This window comes from Oryctolagus cuniculus, chromosome 5 (assembly GCF_964237555.1).
Source record: "Oryctolagus cuniculus chromosome 5, mOryCun1.1, whole genome shotgun sequence".
In the NCBI taxonomy this organism is placed as follows: domain Eukaryota; kingdom Metazoa; phylum Chordata; class Mammalia; order Lagomorpha; family Leporidae; genus Oryctolagus; species Oryctolagus cuniculus.
The window spans coordinates 32264061-32287051 of NC_091436.1; the positions used below are offsets into that span (position 1 = coordinate 32264061).

The 22991-nt window shown below is 47.5% G+C and overlaps 1 protein-coding gene across 3 annotated transcripts in view; it reads left to right on the forward strand.

Moving 5' to 3' along the window:
• The window catches only part of MAP3K5 (mitogen-activated protein kinase kinase kinase 5), a 259401-nt gene that overhangs the window by 205739 nt on the left and 30671 nt on the right, over positions 1 to 22991 (forward strand). For all 3 annotated transcript variants that reach the window (XM_070073521.1, XM_051854304.2, XM_070073520.1), the window contains exons 20-24: positions 792 to 969; positions 1824 to 1844; positions 12979 to 13156; positions 13235 to 13403; positions 20367 to 20552. In XM_070073521.1, the coding sequence (XP_069929622.1) occupies positions 792 to 969; positions 1824 to 1844; positions 12979 to 13156; positions 13235 to 13403; positions 20367 to 20552 (732 nt within the window). The remainder of the gene's footprint in view (positions 1 to 791; positions 970 to 1823; positions 1845 to 12978; positions 13157 to 13234; positions 13404 to 20366; positions 20553 to 22991) is intronic.

Here is a 22991-nt window from a genome sequence, read left to right on the forward strand (position 1 = left end):
CTCGCGTGAGGGCCGTGTGCTCCACACCCACAGCTCTGGACAAAGTGTGGCTTACTTTGCCTTGAGGATGGTTGGGTGGGACAGTGCTGACAGAAAGAGCAGTGAGAGATGCTGAGAGAGCCTTTCTTGACGTAAAAGAGTGTCTTTCTCGGCAAATCTTAAGGAAAAGTAGATTCTTAATTGTTATAAAACTGTTTAATTTTAAGGCCTTTTAAGTATCTCTTTTAATGTAGGTGCTTTGAGACAGGGGAAATACAAATTATGTAATGGAGAAGCACATAGGCTTTAATCCAAATAAATTGAGGTTTAAATCCCAGATTTGCCGGTTAATAACCATGTAACCTCATCCCTTCTGAGCCCTGTTTCCCTTCTTGGTGTAACAGGGATACTATTTAGTCCACCAGGTTTGGGAGAGGATTTGATGAGATTCATAAGTGGAAAAAACACCAGCACAATGCCTGGCTCCTGACTATTGTGAGCAACTGAATGGTCTCAACTAAAAATACCTTTTTGTGTGCCAGTACATTAATGTGTTCTAAAGCTTTGAAGGACTGAATTAATACTTCATAATGCTATTGCACTGTCTTAAGGTAATTACTCTGCCTGTATTGTTGGAAAAGCTACTGAACCACTGACCATAACCTACAGGAAGTATATGCTATCTCACTTTGAGAAAGTCATGAGTTTGTAGTGGGGGACCTTGTTGTGTTGGGGGCCAAGTGCTAGAACTTGGGCTCAGGTGATGAGATGGTCACTCAGCAGACGCTGTGCTTGCTCTGTTGCTGTCTCAGGTGGGAATGTTTAAAGTCCACCCCGAGATCCCGGAGTCCATGTCTGCAGAGGCGAAGGCGTTCATCCTGAAATGTTTTGAACCAGACCCTGACAAGAGAGCTTGTGCTAATGACTTGCTTATTGATGAGTTCTTAAAAGTTTCAAGCAAAAAGAAAAAGACACAACCTAAGCTTTCAGGTATGTGGTTGCATAGAAGAGGATACAGGTTAGAGTCACAAAATCTTAGGTTTTTAAGATGGAAGTATTTTCTGGAGGTAAAATAATCTGTTCACAATTACATTTGGGAATTGGTGTAAACATTAGCACAGGTTCCTAAGAATTCATGTTCCAGTATCGGTGAGCTGTGTTATCATCAATTTCACAAATTCTGAAAGCTCAAACATAGTAGTCTCCTGTCACATGCTTAGTAGTAGCTACTGTACAGCATCTATAGCATTCTTGCATTGCTGATGCTAAAGTAAGAAAGGGGTGAAATGCAGCCTTTTTAGAGTGGAAACCTCTATCTACCACTATGGGCTACATGGCTGTTACAGAGTTAAACTTCCAAGCCATGTAGGTAATGCATTCTTTTAATTTTAATCAGTAGAAAATACTTCCTGCCTATTAAAGGATATATTTTGAAATAATTATTTTAAAAAGAGAAAACTGGTAACTATAAATAAAGTAGCATACAAGGATACTTCAAAAAGTTTGTAGAAAGTGAAATTAAAAGGTGTTTATTCCAGTGCAGAAAATGTTTGAAATCCATGCATAGTTTCTTCATAATGCTCATCTTCCATGAACTTGTTGAAAACCCCCTCATAGAAGTAAATTGTCTTTTTGCTATAATTTCAAATATTCGGTTCAGAAAGAAAAAGCCAAGGAAATCACCGTTTGTTCTTGGCATTTTTGGTGTTATATTGGATGAGGATGGGTAGAATGATTGGAAAGAACGTTGATCCCATGTCAAGCATTTACATTTTATTGATTTCTCAGCTTTTAACAACAAACCCAGCATGTGCTTACTTTGCTGTTTGCCTTCTTCCCCACAGCTCTTTCAGCTGGATCAAATGGTGAGTTTGTTTTCATCTTTGCCCATTGAGCTAAAGTCTGGCATATTACATGATGCACTATGGAAGTACCATAAACAGCCTCATCCTCTGCTCCTTGCTTATCTAGGTGGCTCTAGGTGCTAAGGATATGGGCAGCCACAAGCCTGGCTGGAGTCATTTCTTTCAGAAACCCCTCTGCTTTCTCTTTTGTGAGCAAGGCTTACATTGGTTTTCCCGGGATACAAGTTGGTGATTGTGTTTTTGAAACATTCAACATTTGGGAGAAGCCCTTGCTTTCTTACTTAGGAGCCAGTTGGCCAACCAAAGGATTTCTTGTGGAAAATATCAATGCCACATACTTTCCTCTGCTGTCTTTGGAACTGTATGTTCTATTTTTAGTTGGTCGTGTGTTGTGCTTTTGTTTTCTGAAGTTGACTGTTATAGAATCACAATGGGAAGGTAGGTTTGCTCTAGGAAGATCAGTTAGAGCATTGCAAATAATGATAGAAAGGAACGTGGTTTTGGACTTCCTAAGATGGGTAAGTGGTGGATCAGATAGTGCAAGGGTTCTGTGAGGCACACGCAGGGGTTTGCGGGTTCTGAAGACTCCTCAAAGCCAGTCAGTCTAGGGTAGAGGCCCGTTCCTTGGGCTTTCCTGAGCACAGCCTTTCCACTTTTCCTTCCTCCGTTCTGAGAGGTGGGAGGGAACTCAGAAAAGGAGAGACCCCCAAGCCCCTCTCTCATGGGCAGCCAAACCTTTGAAGGCAGGCATTGTGCTTTCAGAAGGTAGACCCTGCGTGCTCCTCTGCCTTTGGAGCAGCCCGTTTCTCGTGCTCAAGTGGACACTGATTGGAATTCTATAGAACTCGGTTCTGGTTCGCTGAGCCACTCTCTGGATCCGTGACTGGAAGCAGTTCTCTTGTCTCAGCTGTCATTCTGTGCTGGTAACAATACCTACTTCACAGATTTTGTTCTGAGAATAAAATAAAACAATATCCTCAAAGAATCTTGGAGCGGTGCCCAGAAGCTCAACCCGTGATTGTTTTATTCCGTCCACGTGGCTTGGCTTTTGTTGGCAGGAAACAGATTCCCATGATACGCACATTTAGCTTCTGTGAACTCAACCAGGCATATATGGGGTGAGAGAGAAGGGCGAGAGAGGGGTCATTTAAGCAGGCAGTTCCTTTCACCCACAGTGTCCCTGTGAACTTGTGCTTAGGGAGAGCAGGGGGTTTTTGTAGGTACAAATCTGCTGAACTCGGCTCAGTCATGGCTCCCACATGCCCTCTCGCTCTTCGTGCTCAGGGAAATTCAACCGTGATTTGGACTCAGCTCCAGTTTTGGAGTCTAACCCCACTTAAGAGGATGGGTATTGGGTCAGAGCTGGGCTCACTCACTGGGTGGCCTGGGACATGTCTCACTGTCTATCACCTAATCTGTCTGGTGGGTTCAGGTAGACCACCTGCTCATGGGGTTGTTTGAGGATTAAATGAGATCACATATGGAAAATGCTGTTCCAGTGAACACTGTGTAAGTGGTCATCACCCTTCTTGTTCCACTGCCCATGCCCAGTGGCCTGTTGAGAATTGCAGGCCACAGTCTATACCCTCACCTTTCCCTTAGGGCCCATCTCATCCTCCTCACCTGGATCTCCCCCCAGGGCCTCCTCAATTCTCCAGTCCGTTCTCTTCCCAGTGACATATCTCTCCTTGGTCTGCCCATGTTACCTGAGACAGAGACTGGGGCCTAGAAATGTGGCAGCCCCAGTTCTGTGTGATTTAGCTGTTCTGACTCTAAAGGGATAGCATGACATGAATGAGCACTCTCTTCTCCAGGAGGGCAAGCCAGGCAAGTTAACCCAACTGGGAGCTAACCTTGCATTGGATTGGTCAGGGTTACAGAGAGCCTCATGCCTCCTTTTAATTCAAACTGTGAGCTCTGTGACCTCGCCTTACTCTCTTTCCAAGTAGATCCAAGCTGCAGGCCTCTTCCTCCCCAGCTTTCTTGCCCAGGCTGCATGCCTGTGTCTGAGAGGCCTCCAACTTCAGTAATTGCACCCTCAGCTTTTTCCTCAAGAGGGGAGTTGAAAGGTGATAAGGCCCTCCTTCCCCTTGAGAAAGAGGTGTGGGCCGGCACGGCGGCTCACTAGGCTAATCCTCCGCCTTGCGGTGCCGGCACAACCGGGTTCTAGTCCCAGTCGGCGCTGGATTCTGACCCGGTTGCCCCTCTTCCAGGCCAGCTCTCTGCTGTGGCCCGGGAGTGCAGTGGAGGATGGCCCAAGTGCTTGGGCCCTGCACCCCATGGGAGACCAGGAGAAGCACCTGGCTCCTGGCTTCGGATCAGCGCGGTGCGCCGGCCCCAGCGACCAGTGGAGGGTGAACCAATGGCAAAGGAAGACCTTTCTCTCTGTCTCTCTCACTGTCCACTCTGCCTGTCAAAAAAAACGAGAGAGAGAGAGAGAAAGAGGTGTAGAGGTGTGAAGTCTCATTCTGTTTTCTGTTACTATGATTGAATGCCAAATTGGATCATTTGTCAAACAAGAGAGAGAGGACAGTGAGGGAAGAAGAGAGAGAGAGATTGAGATTTCAAGCTCACGGTTCTGGGTGGCCAAGAGCATGGTCTCAGCATCTGCTTAGCATCTAGTGAGAACCTTGTTGCTGGTGGTGACTCCAGAGTCCCAAGGCAGGGTAGCACATCACATGGCAAGATAGAGCCAACAAGCCAGGAAGAGTTCACTTTTACAACAAAGCCACTCACTGCATAACCCATTAATCCACTCATCCATTAACCCATGAATGGGGCAGGGGCCCTCATAACCTAATCACCTGGTGAAGTCCCACCTGTTTTTGTTTTTTATGATTTATTTTATTTATTTGAAAGGCGGAGTTACAGAGAGAGCGAGGTCTTCCATCTGCTGGTTTACTCCCCAGATGGCTGCAACAGCCAGGGCTAGGCCAAGCTGGAGCCAGGTCTCCCAATTGGATGCAGTGCCCCAAGGATTTGGGCCATCCTCTGCTGTTTCCCCAGACACATTAGCAGGGAACTGGGTTGGAAATGGAGTAGCTGGGACTCAAACCTGCACCTATGTGGGATACCAGTGCTACAGGCCAGGGCTTTAACCCTCTGAGCCACGGCTCTGGCCCCTGAGGTTCCCACCTCTTAATACTTCCCAATGGGTATTACATTTATTGGATTTTTTTTTTCATTTTTCTTTTATATCAAAAATTTCCAACAGTGTCTTAATTAATGCAAAAATTAAATAAATAAAAACTCAGAGTTTAAGATTATATAACATTTATAAATCACACACTTCTTGATTAAGAAATACTGAATATCATCCAAATAATAAAGTAGGCCCATGCTCAATTATCATATTCCCTATATCAGAGAAGACACATTAAGCATTCCAGCTGTAAGTTTATCTACAGACATACTTAGTATGCTATGAGTTCAAAAGTTTGATCTATTTTTCAAAGAGATTGCACATCTTGAAATGCTGTTACCTGTTAAGTGGATGACCTAAAACATCCTTGTTTTTTAAGTTGGTGCGAAGTTAGTATGAAGAAAGGTGCAGATGGCTGGCGCCATGGCTCACTTGGTTAATCCTCTGCCTGCAGCGCCGGCACCCCAGGTTCTAGTCCTGGTTGGGGCACCAGGTACTAGTCCTGGTTGCTCCTTTTCCAGTCCAGCTCTCTGTTGTGGCCCGGGAGGGCAGTGGAGGATGGCCCAAGTGCTTGGGTCCCTGCACACGCATGGGAGACCGGGAGGAAGCACCGGCTCCTGGCTTCAGATCGGCACAGTGCCAGCCATAGCGGCCATTAGGGGAGTGAACCAACAGAAGGAAGGCCTTTCTTTCTCTCTGTCTCTCTCTCACTGTCTGTCTCTCTCTCTCTGTGTCTAACTCTGCCTGTCAAAAAAATAAAAAAAAAGGTGCAGCAAATCCAGATCTAAAATACAAAGTCATCATAACCAGCAACCTCCACTTGTTTTCCACTGAAAAGGGCAAATTCCTATAGACACGGCGCTTGTGACCCTCCGGATGCTCTGTCCCCAGGGGTCGCCATTAGAAGCTCTGCATGAGGCATGGAGAGTGAAGGAGGAAGAAGTGGCGGTGCCACCCCAAGCCAGGCTCCTCTCACGACCTTGTTCCCCTGTGTGCTGAGTGCTGCATTTCACAATGTGTTTGGTAGTGACATTAAAACCACAGCATGTGACCTGTCAGATTCTGACATCATCATGCACAGACCAAATATTTAAAAAATATATTTATTTATTTGAAAGTCAGAGTTACACAGAGAGAGAAGCAGAGGTGGGGGGGGGAGTTCTTCTATCCACTTTTTCACTCCTCAGTTGTTGCAATGGCCAGAGCTGCACCAATCTGAAGCCAGGAACCAAGAGTTTCTTCCAGGTCTCCCATGCAGGTACAGAGGCCCAAGGACTTGAGCCATCTTCTGCTGCTTTCCCAGGCCACAGCAGAGAGCTGGATTGGAAGTAGAGCAGCTGAGACATGAACTGGCACCCATATGGGATGCTGGCACTGCAGGTGGCGGCTTTACCCACTACACCACAGCACTGGCCCCAAGACCCAAAGATTTCATTAGCTTTCACGGAAACATGTTTGGTGCACTATATGCACAGGAAATGTGCTTGGCCTTGAATGTATAGCAATAAGAAATGCAGAGTTCCTGACACCTAGGAGCTGTTGCTCTGGTAAGGCAGATGCAGTAGGAAATTAATCTGCACAGAGTCACACGGGGGAGAGAGTGATTGCTGTCAGACTGAGAGCGTGGCTTCAAGGAGAAATTGCCAGTGGGATGGAACCCTGTGGCTAAGGAAGAAGGTGAGTTTCACAGGTGGGTGGGGAGTGAGGAGCCAAGTGAAGCCCCTGCTAGCCTGAGTTAATGCAGGATGGGTGAGCCCCCAGTGTGTGTGAAGGAAGCCATGGAAGCTCTGTTGGTGCTTAAAGTGCAAGGGGGAGAGATGAAGCCAGAAGTGGTAAGCAGCTCAGGTCCCAAAGGACTCCTATGAAGTGCTAGGAAATTCACAGAAGTGGGGTGGAGAACCAGTGAAAGGTTGTTATCTGGAAGTATGTTGTTGACCAGCGCTAGGTCTGTAATTCTGTGATAATAGAAGTGTCCTCACTGCAATAGAAAAATTGCACATATCCAGTATGTCAACCATTAGTCCTGTGTGGCCATTACATACTCAGAATGTGGCTACCGTGGCTGAGACACTGGGTTTTTATTTTAATTTTGTTTCAGTGTTAACCCCATGAGGCTGCTAGCTTCTGTATTAGACAGTGATGCTACCATATGGATTATTCCAGTGACTGTGTGAAGGATGACTTGTGTAATAACATTCATTCAATAACACATTTAAACCTTGGCACTAAGAATATAGAGGGGACTCAGGCAGCCCAGATCCTGCCTGTGTTGCTTGGGGATGCTTGTTATTCCACAAACAGTCTCGGGGTACAACCTGCAATTCTATGCTTTTCAGCAAGCTCAGATGACTGTTAAACTCACTGAAGTATGAGAACCATCATTCGAGTTCTGGGCAACTGGAGACTGGAGGGAGGATGTCCAGTTGAGAAACTGCTGGAACATGACTTTGTCCTCAGACTGTGCTGGGCAAGGAGAACCATGAAGGTCCCTGAGACTGCCCTCGTGGTGATGGAAGGAAACTCATTTTTCCAGTGCACATGCATATCCAATTCCTTGATGTTAGAGCCATTTCCCTCCCCTGCACGGGACTTCCCAGCACTCTGGGCCCATAGACTGGCCTCTCCTCCCTGCTCCCTACCCCATCTGCTTTGGTTTGTAGCTAAAGCCATCTCTTAGGGAGTCGTGGATTCACACCACATCCCATCAGTCCTTAAAATGGAGCAGTAAGAATCACCACCCTAGAGAAACACCTGTGATGTGTTCTGTCCTCACGGTCCACCCAGCCCCTTTTCATTGTTTTCACAGCCCCGTAGCTGAGGGCTTCTTCATAGTTGGCCAGACATTGGCAGAACGGCTGCCAGAGATGGCAGATCCTGCCATGCTCCTCACTGTCACTTGTGGCTATGAGCTGCTATCAAGGGACTTGTGACCTCTGCTATCCAGAAACTGTCAGCATGCTCCTCTGGCCATAAATATGCGTGAGCTTCACAGAAAGGTGCTGCACTGTCTCACTCGCCTGGAAACCTTCCTAACGTGAGGAGCTAGAAACCTGAGGAATGAATTTGGTCCTGTTTCCACCAGAAATGCGTAAAGCTACCTGTCTGAGCCCCCCTGGTCTCCCTCTTCCCACCTCACAATGGAGAAAGCATCCGTCTTCCTTGCAAGGCCAAACCCTCGGTTGGGTCCTGGATACCACACCCCCCTTGACTCCTAGTTTTCCACCTGAGCAGATAAGTCCCATATACACCTGCTCTCATGTTTTCTGTCATTAACTGATGTTCACGTGACACCTCGTTGGCTGTCACCATGTATTTTTTGCTCTCCATCACAGCTTTGTGCTGTGAAGTGCGATGCCTCCAAGATCATCTCCACCTCTTCGTTCCCAGCAATCTGGTGTCTGCCCTTCCACTTGATCACTGAACCTGCTCCAGCAAAAGTCACCCGTTAAATCCATTTAGTCATATACAGCAAGTACTTTGCCTAACTGATTCCAGTTCTCAGTGGTTTGGATCGGGTGGCCATTCTGTGGCAGTGGCCCTCTCCTGAGTGGACTTCCGTAGTCGCCCCCCCCCCCCCGCCCCGTTTCCACTGTCCTATGGCTGCTCCTAGTCAGTGTCCTCTGATGCCTCCACTTTTTCCTCTTTTATTCTAAATCTTGGTTCTCTCTAGGGATAGGTTCTCCAGATCTTGTCATTGTTTGCTTTAAATCGCCATCCAGATACTGAGTTGCTAAGGTTACCTCTCTAATCCAGTCTTCTCATCAGAGCTTGAACTGCCTCCTTCTTTTCTCAAACTGAACTTTCAAATAACACCTTGTGCCCTGCTTCCTGTGTTCTTTCTCATCTTGTACTCCTATCAGTAGTACGTGCATCTCCTCATTTTCTTAGGCAGATACCTTGAGGTCACTTTCGATTCCTCCTTTTCACACACCAGCAAGTCCTGTTGGCTACCCAACAAACAGTAACTGCGCGGCCTAACAAAAGGGGAAGCAATCTAGAATGAGGGTCCCTGATTTAAAATCAGATGAGGAGGGAATCAGCGCTGTGCAAACAGGCATGCAGGACCTGTGTAAGTCCGTTGTTTCCTAGATGGGCCCTGATGGTAGGCACTGGGTTTCATCCTTGAGCACCTACGCTTCTACTTCCTTAGGCCTCCTTTTAAGCAGTTGGTATCCATAGAAACCTTGAACTTCACAGGTGTGACTCAAGCTCTCTCCTCCCTGGTAATCAAACTGTGTAATGCAATCCAAAGGGAGGTTAATTCAAGGCCTCGTTCTGCTTTTTAGATTCACAAACACGCATTGTACACATACACCTCTGGTAGCATTGCACATGGAGCTCAATCTGTTAAATTCCCAAGAGAAACCAGTTGTGTCTTTGAAATAGAAATGCTGCCTGCCTCTATGTCTGAGTGTAGCACACTTTGCAAAAATAATGACCAGTCCCTAGGCTGGGGAAGAACTCTCTCCCAGTGCCAGGGTGCGACATTGAGCTCCCTGCAGACCTTTTACACCCTTTAACGAAGGAGATGGGCTGTTCCCTCCCATCAAGAGAATGGGTGCGAGCTTCCTCCAGCTGCCTTCTCCCATCATCAGTGTTTAACTGGAGCGGCTTGACTCTCACAGCGATGAAAACCTCGCTGTCAGACAGCTGTTACGACCATGCTGAAGTCGGTGCACCCGAATACACCTGAAACAAAGCACTTCACAGACCTTGCCCTCTCCAGAAATACAAAAAACAGCCCTGTGTCTGGGCCCCCCACAAATACCTCTCCTCCCAGGCAGCCTTGCTCTCTGCTATCAGCAGAGAAGAGCTCTCTCATTTGCTCTCTTAAGTTAAGACAGTGCTTAAAATGTGGGCCCTGGGCCAGTGCCCCGGCTCACTAGGCTAATCCTCCGCCTTGCAGCGCCGGCACACCGGGTTCTAGTCCCGGTCGGGGTGCTGGATTCTGTCCCGGTTGCCCCTCTTCCAGGCCAGCTCTCTGCTGTGGCCCGGGAGTGCAGTGGAGGATGGCCCAAGTGCTTGGGCCCTGCACCCACATGGGAGACCAGGAAAAGCACCTGGCTCCTGCCTTTGGATCAGCGCGGTGCACTGGCCGCGGCATGCCAGCAGCGGCGGCCATTGGAGGGTGAACCAATGGCAAAAGGAAGACCTTTCTCTCTGTCTCTCTCACTGCCCACTCTGCCTGTCAAAAAAAAAGAAAGAAAGAAAAAGTGGGCCCCGGAGTGCTAGGCCTCTGAGGTGCTTCAGGCAATAAAAGGGAATCCCTAGTCATGTGGGTGTGGGGGCTACTGCCTGCCAGGCTCCCTGTCCTGCTGTGTGTTTTCACCCTAGCCACGTGGGCTTCTCTGTACACTTTCAAACAAGACACTGTGCCGTGAAAGTGGTAGACTCAGCAACTCTTCTTTGTTTCATCTTGCTTCCTACCTTCTGATGATTCTGCTGCAGAACCATTTAGGTAACAGCAGATAGGTCAGCCAGCTTGTACCGGGAGAGTCTCTGGTATCTGCCCAGTAAGAGACCCTGAGGCCAACCATTCCCAGAAGCTGTGTATATCCCCTTCCTCCTCCTCCCTCCAGGTGAAAGCAGTGCTTGACAGCCCTGTAGCACCTGCTTTCCTCACCTGCCCTGTAAGTGGGATAGACTATTGAAATGGTCCTTCCCTCCATCCCTGATATAACCAAGGGGATGGGTTGGGTCCTACCTGCAAGAGTGTCTGATTCAGGATGCTCCTGGAGGTGGCTGGAGAACACTTTCCAAGACTGAGTGGTGTGGAAGAGCTTCCCTGAATGAGGGGTGATACGCTGTCAGGAAATCTCATTTCCTGCTGTGTCATGGGACATTTAAATCTGCAGATTATCATTAAGTGTGCTATTAGATAAATCAAGTTCTTGGTAATCCTGTTTTGCTATCTGTGCAATGTTGGCTTATGAAAAATATTTTAACATACTTTTCTGACTCTAGAAATAATATTTGTCTATTATTAGAAGTTCTGGGAAAATAAAAGAAAATCACAGTCACCCCAAATTATATTTCCTAGAAATAACTACCATTAATATCATGGCATTTGTAGGTGTATTTTCATCCAGTTATGCACACAACATGCACACGCACATACACAGAATCTGACAAGAGTTGGAGGAAGGGAAGGCAGAAATCCGAGGTACGAGTGTTCCTCCAGTATGTCCATTTGTCTCCGTGGCCCACTGCCACCACCCCATCCTGTTCATGAGCATCGATTTGTCACTGTAGCAAATGGAGTCAGGAAGCCACTGCTGACTGGCCATCCCCCGACTTTAAAAAAAATTTTTAAATCTATTTTCATTTTATCTGAGAGACAGAGAGAGAGAGAGAGAGATCTTCCATCTGTTGTTTCAATCCCAGAATGCCTATAAGAGCCAGGGCTGCGCCAAGCTGAAGCCAAGAGCCAGGAACTCCATCTTCCATGTGGATGGCAGGAATCCAGCTGCCTGAGCCATCACCTGCTGCCCCCGGGGTTTGCATTAGCAGGAGGCTGGATCAGAAGTGAGCAGCTGGTGTGGAACCTGGCACTCTGATGTGGGATACAGGCGTCCCGAGCAGCATCTCAACTGCTTATCAGATGTCCACCCCCGTCTCCTGACCTTGAGACCAGTTGCTGCTTCAGCCCAGCCCAAGAGGAAGCAAGTAGAGAGGAGTTTCCAGGCAACAGTGGATTTCTTTTCTAATAATTTCACGTCTGCCTTCTTTAGCAAAAGACTTTTGGAGCGCTGGAATACGTGTTTGATAAAAACGTTTCTGGCAAATATTTTGTTCTTAAAACCAGTGTTTGATGAAAGGTCAGCAGCCCCCATTGTGCCAGCTTAGTCCCCATCTGAATAAAGTAGAAGCCTGTGTTTGCTATACAACCATAGTATCTGAGAACTACGGACCAAAGAGATCATTAGTCCATTGCTTTCCAGAATCTGTTCTTAGCAGAGAATGCCTTTTCATTTGCCTCCTCATACAAAGCCAAGATACATGCTGGCCAGAGCGTTACTCGTTTTAGAAAAATAGAGTTGGACCTGTGGTCCAGACTCAGCCTCACACCCACCCCACCCTTGGCAACCCCAGTGCTAAGGAGGATTCTTAAAGCTCTGAAGAACATGGCTTATAAATTACAAGTTTCCCAGCCCTCTGCTAATGTGCCTGGGAAGGCAGTGGAAGATGGCCCAAGCACCTGGGCCCCTGCCACCCATGCGGGAGACCTGGATGGAGTTCTTGGCTCCTGGTATTGATCAGGCCCAGTCAGAAGAGGTGAGATGTTTTTCTGTCACTCTGCCTTTCAAATAAATAAAATACATCTCTAAAAATTGAATCTGGTTCTGTATCTTATAGATGTGAAAATGGAGACCTGTGGATAAAATAATAAATAGTTAATAAAATGAAGGGATCCGAAGCCTGGTGCTTCTACATCTCTTTCATATCCTTGAGAGATTCCTTTCAGGGCCCGGGAGTCCCTTTCGTGGCTTACATTTCTTTACTGAGCTCGGGGCAATCACAGTCACACAGCCAGCTCCTTGAGTAGCAGAATTACACCTCTCATTGCACTGAGATACGTGAAGACGACTGTTGGCATCTTTCTGCAGCTATTTCAACATGTGTACTTTTTAAACAAAAATTTATTTGAAAGGCAGAGAGAGAGAGAGCGCGCGCAAGTATGAGAGACAGAGATCTTCCGTTTACTGGTTTACTCCCTAAATGCCTGCAACAGCCAGAGCTGCTCCAGGCCATAGGCAGGAGCTAGAAACTCCATCTGAGTCTGCCCCAAGGGTAGAATGGACCAAAATACTCGAGCCGTTACCTGTTACCTCCCAGGTGCAGTGGCAGGAAGCCAGATGGGAAACAAAGGCTCAATTCCAGGTACTCTGATGAGGATGCGGGGTCCCAACCCGCTGTGCCACAATGCCCGCCCCTCGCCACGTGTCAGTTGTCAGAGGTGTGAGTTATGCCTGTTGCTTCTCGTCCACGCAGAGTATCTCAGGAGCATCTCCTTGCCGGTGCCCGTCCTGGTGGAGGACACGAGCAGCAGCAGCGAGTACGGCTCTGTTTCCCCCGACACTGAGCTAAAGGCGGACCCCTTCTCCTTCAAAACCAGAGCCAAATCCTGCGGCGAGAAAGATGTCAAAGGAATACGGACCCTCTTCCTGGGGTAAAGGGCTGCCTGGCCCGGGGGGCGGGCGCGTGGCTCCCCGGGACCTTGCGCCTCATGCCGCTCCCCTCGTTTCAGCATTCCAGATGAGAACTTCGAGGACCACAGCGCACCCCCTTCCCCCGAGGAGAAGGACTCTGGGTTCTTCCTGCTGCGGAAGGACAGCGAGCGCCGCGCCACGCTGCACAGGATCCTGACTGAAGACCAAGACAAAATTGTGAGAAACCTGATGGAATCTCTAGCTCAGGTACGGCCCCACCCCACCTCCACCCCCACCCCTACCCCTCAGTGATACTTTGTGTCCAGAGCTTACAAGTTCTCCCTGTGTCACAGCACCTGGGGCTGTCACAGAGCATGGGAGCCATGAGGCCCCTGAGGTGCTCGCCGTGATAGACTATCCTGGGAACGGAAAGAAGCAGTTCCTAATATAGAGACTGGAATGGGGAAGCTATTCTTTTTTAAAAAAGATTTTATTTATTTATGTGAAATGGAGAGTTACAGAGAGAGGGAGAGACAGAGAGAAAGGACCTCCATCTGCTGGCTTGCTCCCCAAATGGCCGCAATGGCTAGAGCTGTGCCAATCTGAAGCCAGGAACCAGGAGCTTCTACTGGATCTCCCATGTGGGAACAGAGGCTCAAGCACTTGGGCCATCTTCTACTGCTTTCCCAGGCCATAGCAGAGAGCTGGATCTGAAGAGGAGCAGCCGGGACACGAACCAGTGCCCATATGGGATGCCGACGCCACAGGTGGAGGCTTAGTGTCCCCCCAGGAAGCTATTTTTAAGTCAGAAGCAATTTTTTTTTATGTTGGAGAGGTTACAGCCAGTCCCTTTCAGCCCTGTTTGTTCATTTGTTTATTCTTTTAATTCCATTTGTTCAGTCAACAGGCCTTGAGCCTTGTGTACCTCTGACTCCCATGTTAGCAGGAAGCCACCTGCCAGCTGTGGTTTTGAATGTTTGGGAAGCATCACAACCACAGCAGAGACGTGGTTCTTGTGGCACTGGGTTCAGATGCAGGGTGAGAGCTCTAAGAAGTCTCTGCTGTTCGCTGTTAGAGGGTTCTGTGTGCAGTGAACCAAGCAATTCTGGGTGATGAAGTTGTTGCTCCGTGGTGTATTTGTGTGCTAGAGATGCTGAAGCAAAATACCACAGGCTAGGAGGCTTCAGCCACAGACGTTTGTTTTCTCTGAGTTCTAGAATTGACAAGTCCAAGGTCAAGATGTCAGAGGCTTTGGTTTCTCCGAAGACCTCTCTCCTAGGTATGCAGATGGTTTCCTTCTCGCTGTGCCTTCACATGGACTTTTCTCTGTACAGGTGAACCCCTGCTGCCTCTTATTTTTAATTAAGATTTATTTCCTTATTTATTTATTTATTTGAAATGCAGAGAGAGATCTTCCATCCACTGGTTTACTCCCCAAATGGCTGCAACAACCAAGTCTGGGCCAGGCTGAAGCCAGGAACCAGGAAGTATATCCAGTATCTCAGTTGGGTGGCAGGGGCTTGGGCTGTCCTCCAACTGCCTTCCCAGGTATGTAAGCAGGGAGCTGGATTGGCAGTGGAGCAGCCAGGACTGGAACCAGCTCTCTGATAATGGGAAGCCAGTTTTGTAACCCTGGTCCCTGGTGCCTGTTCTTGTAAGGACACCAGTCTGATGGGACTAGGGACCCACCCTTATGACCTCATGTAACCTTCATGAGACCTTCATGAAGAGGCCATCTCTCAAAATAGGGTCACATTAGAAGTTAAGGCACCAGCATATGAATTCAGTCCCTAATACCTAGGAAAGTGTGTTCACTGGTATTCTGATTACAGAGATGAGAAATCCCTGCCTCCCCAAATAGGCATGAGTAGACACAGACTTTCCCTCATCTCCAAGCTGCTGGCGGCAGCTCAGGCCCACGTGGAGAGGAGCCTTCCTCAGAAGTACTTGGGGGCTGGTGCTGTAATGTAGCGGTAAAGCTGCCGCCTACAGTGCCGACATCCTATATGGGCACTGATTCAAGTCCCGCCTGGTCCACTTCTGATGCAGCTCTCTGCTGTGGCCTGGGAAAGCAATAGAGGATGACCCAGTTCCTTGTGCCCCTGCACCCCCGTGGAAGACCCAGAAGAAGCTCCTGGCTCCTGGCTTCAGATAGGCACACCTCTGGCTGTTGCGGCCATTTGGGGAGTGAACCAGTGGATAGAGGATCTCTTTCTCTCCTCCCTCTCTCTCTGCCTCTGCCTCTGCCTCTGCCCCTGCCTCTCTGTAACTCTGCCTTTCAAATAAGTAAATAAATCTTTAAAAAAAAAAAAGTACTTGGTCCCACACATGATCTTTCAGTTCTCTGGACATTGAGGACAAGTCTGCCTGCACCTGTGGCCACCACATGATTGCTGTGGACTGCACACAGCCTCTTCCTTCCTTTCTGTCCTGGGAAAACATCTGCAGAAAAGGATGGATCTAGGGGTCAGATAATGAGCCAAGCCTATAAAGTGTCTCTGTCCAAGAGTCTGCCTGTTATCTTGCATTGAGATGTAGCTGGCGCAAGGCTGTGTTCTGGGCTCTCTCTGTGCAGCCTCAGCTTGTCTCTGTCTTGAGAACCCCACCCTTTCTCTGCGGTCTTTTGAACCTGAATGCTTTATCACCCTAAGAACTCCCTGGTGTCCACCTCTTTGGAGCCCATCGAAGGAGCTGAAAGGCCATATGTATGTCAGTAGGGTCTCTGGTTACAAGAAGAACTGACATGGGCACCATCTGCCCTCTGGGAGAACCCTGACTTGAGTCCTAGAGGAAAACTGGAGCAGTTGCTCGGTGGCCCACAAGGAGATGAGGGGATGGCTGGGTCTCTGAGCGGGGGGTAGGATGAATGTTGAGGGTGCTGTGCGGGAAGGATGGGAGATTTGGAAGAGACCTGACCCGTCTGGAACCGTAAGCTTTGTCTCTTGCCTTTCTGCTCGCTGTGGTCATGAAGGACTAAGGATAGGATGGGTGAAAAGAAGAGGATCCAAGTGTAGATGGAGGGGGCGGCTAGGCAGTACTTGGAGTTCATTCCTGCATTCACTCAATGAATTCTTACTGAGATCTGCTGAATGCCAAGCTCCATTTTATGTGCTGGGGCTACTGCAGTGACCAAAACAAACAAAATATGCATGCTACTCAAGTTAACATTCTAGTGGAGGGAGAAAAACAATAAAAAAATTAGTAAATGCATATTAAGCATATAGTAATAGTAGCCAGCGTTTTCTGTAGACTAGGCATTGTTCTTAGTTTTTCATGAATATTTTCTCACTGTAGTTGAAGATCTCTTAGCATCCTCATGTTGACAAGTGAGGAAACCAAGGTACAGAGCACTCCTCCAGAGTAGCTTGCCAAGGTCATGGGGCCCAATTGATGGACTCAGGATATAGACCTCTGCATCTGGCTCCAGGGTCTATGCTCTTGAGCAGGACACGGTGCTGAGTCTCTGGTGTGCCAGACGGTGACAGGTGCTGGCAGAAACATAGAGCGGGGGAGGTAGGAAGGAGAGAAGGAAGGGAAATTACTGAGAGTGACTGCAGAGTAAAATCTTCTATAGCTACTAGTGTAGGATGCTTGTTTTTAGATCAGAAACATGTACAACTCTGTATTTGTTTTTATTTGATATTTGAAAGGCAGGGACAGAGAGAGAGAGAGAAGACGTGGAGACCAAGAGAGCTCTTCCCTCCATTGGTTCAGTCCCTTGCAACAGCAAGGGCTTGACCAGGCTGAAGCCAGGAGCCCAGAACTGCATCTGGGTTCCGTGCACGGGTGGAGGACCATCCTCTACTACCTCCGCGGGTGCCCATTAGCAGGAAAGCTGGAACAGAAGTGGAAGAACTGGGAGTCAAACCAAGCACTTCAGTAAGGGAGTGGGCATCCCAAGCAGTGAACCAGGACTGGAACCCAGTTTTTAAAGCACATGTGAATGTTTTCTGTAAAAGGAGAAATGAAAGAAATCTTCAAAGCAGCCATCAGAGGTTAAGCCTGGCTGCCTCAGCATGCAACTCCCCAGCTGCTGATCAGTCACGTTGCGCCACAAAGACTCCCTTTCCTGTGACTTCACACCATGCCTTAGTGGTTGAACCTGTCCTCACCCAGGTTTGCAGCTAGCCATTCCAGCTAATTGGGGCAGGAGAATGCCATGGTTAGGAACTTGGGCTCAGCTTGGACTCGGCTTCTGTATGAGGCTGGTCCCATCACTTAAAGCCTGTGCAAGCTATTTAACTTCTGAGAGCCCGAGCTTCCTAATCTGTAAAATAGAGGATTCTACCATGTTAGGTTGCTGTCAGGAGTAGCAGATATCATAAGTTATTTACATCATAACAGAAAATGTGTCACAAATGTCAACTCTTAGTATTGTTCTCAGTATCAAGCAGGTTAGTAAGAGTTACCTAAAATATTCAGTTTTTTTCTACTGCCAGATTGAAATCATTCTTTTCATTATATGAAATATTTCTGGGGGCTAGTGCTTTGGCAGAGTGGATGAAGCTGCCACCTGTAGCACCAGAATTCTATGTGGGCCCCAGTTCAAGTACTGGCTGTTCCACTTCCCATCTAGTTCCCTGCTAACGCACCTGGGAAAGCAGCCGAGTATGGCCCAAGTGCCTGGACCCCTGCATCCCACCTGGGAGACCTGGATGAAGTTCCTGGCTTCAGCCTGGCCTAATGCTGGCCATTGTGGCCATTTGGAGAGTGGACCAGTGGATAGAGGATCTCTCTTTCTCTCTCTGCCTCTCCCTCTCTCTCTATAACTCTGCCTTTCAAATAGATAAATAAATCTTTTTTAAAAATGAAATATTTCTATATGCATATTTACATTTAAGCCTATCCTTTATCATAAAACAACAGTGTAGATCCTAATCAGCTCCTCAAGCCATTAGACATAATAAATGCTTTTAACCTATAAAATCCTTCTGAAATACATTTTTAAAAAAATTATTTATGGGAGAACCAACCAAAAAAAAAGCTGTAATCCACTGGTTCACATTGATGAATATAGGGAACTGAAACCAGGAACCCAGAACTTACTCCAGGTATCCCATGTGGGTGGTGGCAGAGACCCAAGTACTAGACTCATCACTGCTGCCTCCCATAGTGCTCATTAACAGGAAACTGGAATGAGAAAATGGAGTTGGGGATCGAACTCAGGTACTCTGATGTGGAATGCAGACATTCCAGTTAGTGTTTTATCTGCCAAGCCAAATGTACGCTCCCACTGATGGTTTTTAAGGGAGTTCAGAGGGTGAAGAATGGACAGGCACACTGTCAAGTGCCACCTTTGGATACTGAATCAGCTGCCCTGGTCCCTAGCATGAACGTGATGAAGGCACATTACCGTGTTAATGTGGAGAGAAAGGAGTTAGAACAGAAACTGAAGCAGCCTGGACAGAGAGCCCCAGCAGAGACTGTTCCTTTCTGGGATAGTGACACTCACATCAAAGCCAGAAGCAAAATGTTTTTGTTTGTGAAAACAAATCTAATGTCACAAAATCTGTTTACTGTGTAAACTGTTGGCAAATGTAACTGATTTTTCACCATGATAAGCTTCCAATTTCTGAGTAACTCACATTCATATTTTTCTTGAACAGATTTTCATGGAGTTATGATTTTGCCTGTGAATCTTTGGGTGTAATTTAGTTTGTGGTAAGAAAAAAAGCCCAGAGTTTATCATTGTTCCCAGTCTGATTTTAAAATATTCCCTTAATGACAGATTTCAAGCTTTTTAATATAATCTCTTCTCATGAAAACACAAAACATGAGACAGAGCTCACAAGTGAAAACATATTGAGAGAAAGGACTTGATGGTGCATTTTATTTTATTTTATTTTTTGACAGGCAGAGTGGACAGTGAGAGAGAGAGACAGAGAGAAAGGTCTTCCTTTGCCGTTGGTTCACCCTCCAATGGCCACCGCGGCCGGCACACTGCGGCCAGCACGCTGCGGCTGGCACACTGCATTTATCCGAAGGCAGGAGCCAGGTGCTTCTCCTGGTCTCCCATGGGGTTCAGGGCTCAAGCACTTGGGCCATCCTCCACTGCACACCCGGGCCACAGCAGAGAGCTGGCCTGGAACAGGGGCAACCGGGACAGAATCCGGCGCCCCGACCGGGACTAGAACCCGGTGTGCCGGCGCCACAGGTGGAGGATTAGCCTAGTGAGCCGCGGCGCCGGCCCCCGAATGTATTTTAATGTGTAAAATAGTCCATTGGTACATTCTTTTTTTTTTTTTTTTTTTTTTTTGACAGGCAGAGTTAGAGACAGGGAGAAAGGTCCTCCTTCTATTGGTTCACCCTCCAAATGGCTGCTACGGCCGGAACTGTGCCAATCCGAATCCAGGAGCCAGGCACTCCCTCCTGGTCTCCCATGCGGGTGCAAGGCCCAAACTCTTGGGCCATCCTCCACTGCCCTCCCGGGCCACAGCAGAGAGCTGGACTGGAGGAGGAGCAACCGGGACAGAATCTGGCGCCCCAACCGGGACTAGAACCGGGGTGCTGGCACCACAGGCGGAAGATTAGCCTAGTGAGCCTCGGCATCGGCCATTGGTCCATTCTTAAAGTAATCACCACATTGTTGGGTAAGAAATGGTTTCAAGTATGGAGTATGAGGTCAGTCCCTTTGATTGCCAGAAACTGACACATGGTAAGGGTGTGTTGTAGACACACACAACAGTGAGAAAGATGGATTCTAACCATATTGCCTGGCCAGCTTCATGGAGACTGACATTTGAGTATGATTCCAAGGACTTAAAGCTCTAGGAGTTTGGGGTGCATTTCTGGAGTCCCTGTTTATTGTAATTCTCAATTCCATTGTTCCTGCTTCTTTCCTTAATTGGGTGTACTCATGACCCTGCTTTATTACTTCTCTCTCTGGGCAAATTTTGAGATTGAGCTTATATGTCTTATTACATGAATCTCTCTTTAGTTCTCCACTAAAGTTTCTGAAAGTAAGAATCTTAGTGCCTCAGCCTTCCCCTGTTTGGGCAAAGCCTGTGTCATGGCTGCTCCAGGAGATGGAGTAAATTAAATGCTCTTTCATCCAAAGTCTTAGCGGTGGAGGGAGCTTAGGTGGAGACGTGTTAGCTGAAAGTACCATCTTTTTCCCTAGCAGCAGGCATGTTGAATAAAGCCCAGTCCTTCTCAGCAAGTGCGGTGGGAATACCCATGGCTGATAGATTCAACACACATTGAGGGATTGTTGCTCTTTTTTTCCCCCAGGGGGCTGAAGAACCTAAACTAAAATGGGAGCACATCACAACTCTCATTGCAAGCCTCAGAGAATTTGTGAGATCCACTGACCGAAAAATTATAGCCACTACACTGTCTAAGCTGAAATTAGAGCTGGACTTCGACAGCCATGGCATCAGCCAAGTCCAGGTGGTGCTCTTTGGCTTCCAGGATGCTGTAAGTATGATGTGTTACCCATGATTTCCACAAACTCAAGCTCAGATGGATCAGAAGAAAATAGGATAATACATGAATTTTACTGTTTTCTTTCTTCAGTGATTTCAAACTCTTTCCTTTGGATGATAAATGCAAGGTATTTGCCTGTCTGTGTGCTTCTAAGTTATCAGAAGATTGTTTCCTATGTTTGCATCCCTGAAGTTAGATACACATAAAACAGAATCATCATGGGAAACAGAAAAATTACAAGTGTCTACCCTTCCTGAACTTTGTTCTTATGAAATCGTGTGGTGGGTCACTGTTTATTTTGACAGCTTTAGCAATATAAGCATGCTTTTGTCATGCACCATCTAAAGCTATATGAGAAATGCCATCTAGTGGCCATTGAAAGAAATTTCCTAATACAGACCCTAAAACTATCACTATTGCATAAAACCACTCATTCCTAAACACCCACTGCCCTGTTTTTCTATAGGTTCCACGCAGAACATTTTTAACATACTTATTTCATAAATATCCACTGTGTCCTATCCATAAATGTACATCAGAGCATCACTGACTGAAAATTAATCCATGTGATCTAGTGAGAGCTTGCTAAGAATTCTTTTCTCTAAAGTTGAGTTGCTATGCAACACAAGCTGGAGGCCAATATTCTGAATGCCTTATCCAAAACCCTCTGTGTTTTTCTTGGATAAGACTTATCTGTGGAACGTTGTGCAGAAACATAATAATAATAAAGTCCTAGGCCACTCCCAGGAGATTGAAGTCTGAGGGTTCTTGACAGTGCCCATTATATAAATGTGGCAGTACTTTGTATAATTTTATTTAAATTACAAAAATTAACTCATGCTTAATGCATGTGTCATTCCTGTGAAGGTATCTTGGCGGTTGCAATTACGGTATCAAATGATCTCTGATTTAAAACCAAGTGGTAACTTCTCCAGTAGTGTTCTCTGAGACACTGTGTGATCCAAGTGGCTCCTGTGCTATTTGGTGGGCGAGTACCAGAGCCCCGACTTGATTGAGGTCCTAGGAATAAGAGTGACCAGCAATGCCTGTCAACAGTATTAAAGGCTGAAGCGTGCTCTCTGCAACTAGGGAAACCCAGCCAAGTGCAAGCAGCGTGAAATAACCCAGCTGATTTTGCCCCTGCCTACACATTCGGTTTCCTGTCTGGAAGTGGGAGAGCAAATTGGCTGCAGTATTCATATTGAGAGCTTTTACATCGTAATCCTGGGTTATAGACAGATACCATACCCCTCCACCACCACACTTGCTCACTCTGCCCAGAGTGAAATTAACCCAAAGAATGGATCCTACGTAGTATAATGTGGAATGAAGAGCTATGAGGAGCAGGTCATGGTTATTAGGCATCCCTCTCCCACCTGGTGTGTGTGACTCTTTACAGAAACATTCTAGCTCACTACCTGTTACTCACATAAGTCTATTAAAGAAATGAAGTGACCATGACACACTCAGACTGAGCATTTTCAGCAGTGTTTCATAGCATTGAGAACAACTACTAGGAGGAAGTCCTCAGACTGTCTTCTAACCCAAGGGGATGTGATGAAGATGGATCAAGGGGAGGACGGAGCACCTAGAGCTCCAGCTCCTGGCATGGGTTTGCTGCCACCTCTCCTGCCGGCTCAGAAGTCTCTAACCTGAGCCCTGTTGGGCAAGTAGACATTTTAGAAGTCTGCATCAACCAACAAGTAGTGGAGTTAATCCGAACCCTAAATGAACCTCCCTTAGCCTTATGATAAAGGGGTGTTTTTGTTAAAAGGTAGTGTACCTGGCCAGCGCCACAGCTCACTTGGCTAATCCTGTGCCTGCGGCGCCGGCACCCCGGGTTCTAGTCCCAGCTGGGGCACCAGGTACTAGTCCTGGTTGCTCCTCTTCCAGTCCAGCTCTCTGCTGTGGCCCTGGAGGGCAGTGGAGGATGGCCCAAGTGCTTGGGCCCTGCACCCCATGGGAGACCAGGAGAAGCACCTGGCTCCTGCCATCGGATCAGCGCAGCGCCGGCTGTGGCGGCCATTAGGGTAGTGAACCAACGGAAGGAAGACCTTTATCTCTGTCGCTCTCTCATTGTCTATAACTCTCTCACACTCACACACACACTCTCTCTCTCTCTCTCTCTCACTGTCAAAAAAAAAAAAAAAAGGTAGCATACGTAAGACATACATACAGTATAATATTATTCAGTCTTAAAAAGGAAGGGGAGGGGCTGGCGCCATGGCTCACTTGGTTAATCCTCCACCTGTGGCGCCGGCAGACCATATGGGTGCCGGGTTCTAGTCCCGGTTGCTCTTCTTCCAGTCCAGCTCTCTGCTGTGGCCCCAGGAAGGCAGTGGAGGATGGCCCAAGCGCTTGGGCCCTGCGCCCGCATGGGAGACCAGGAGGAAGCACCTGGCTCCTGGCTTTGGATCGGTGCAGTGTGCC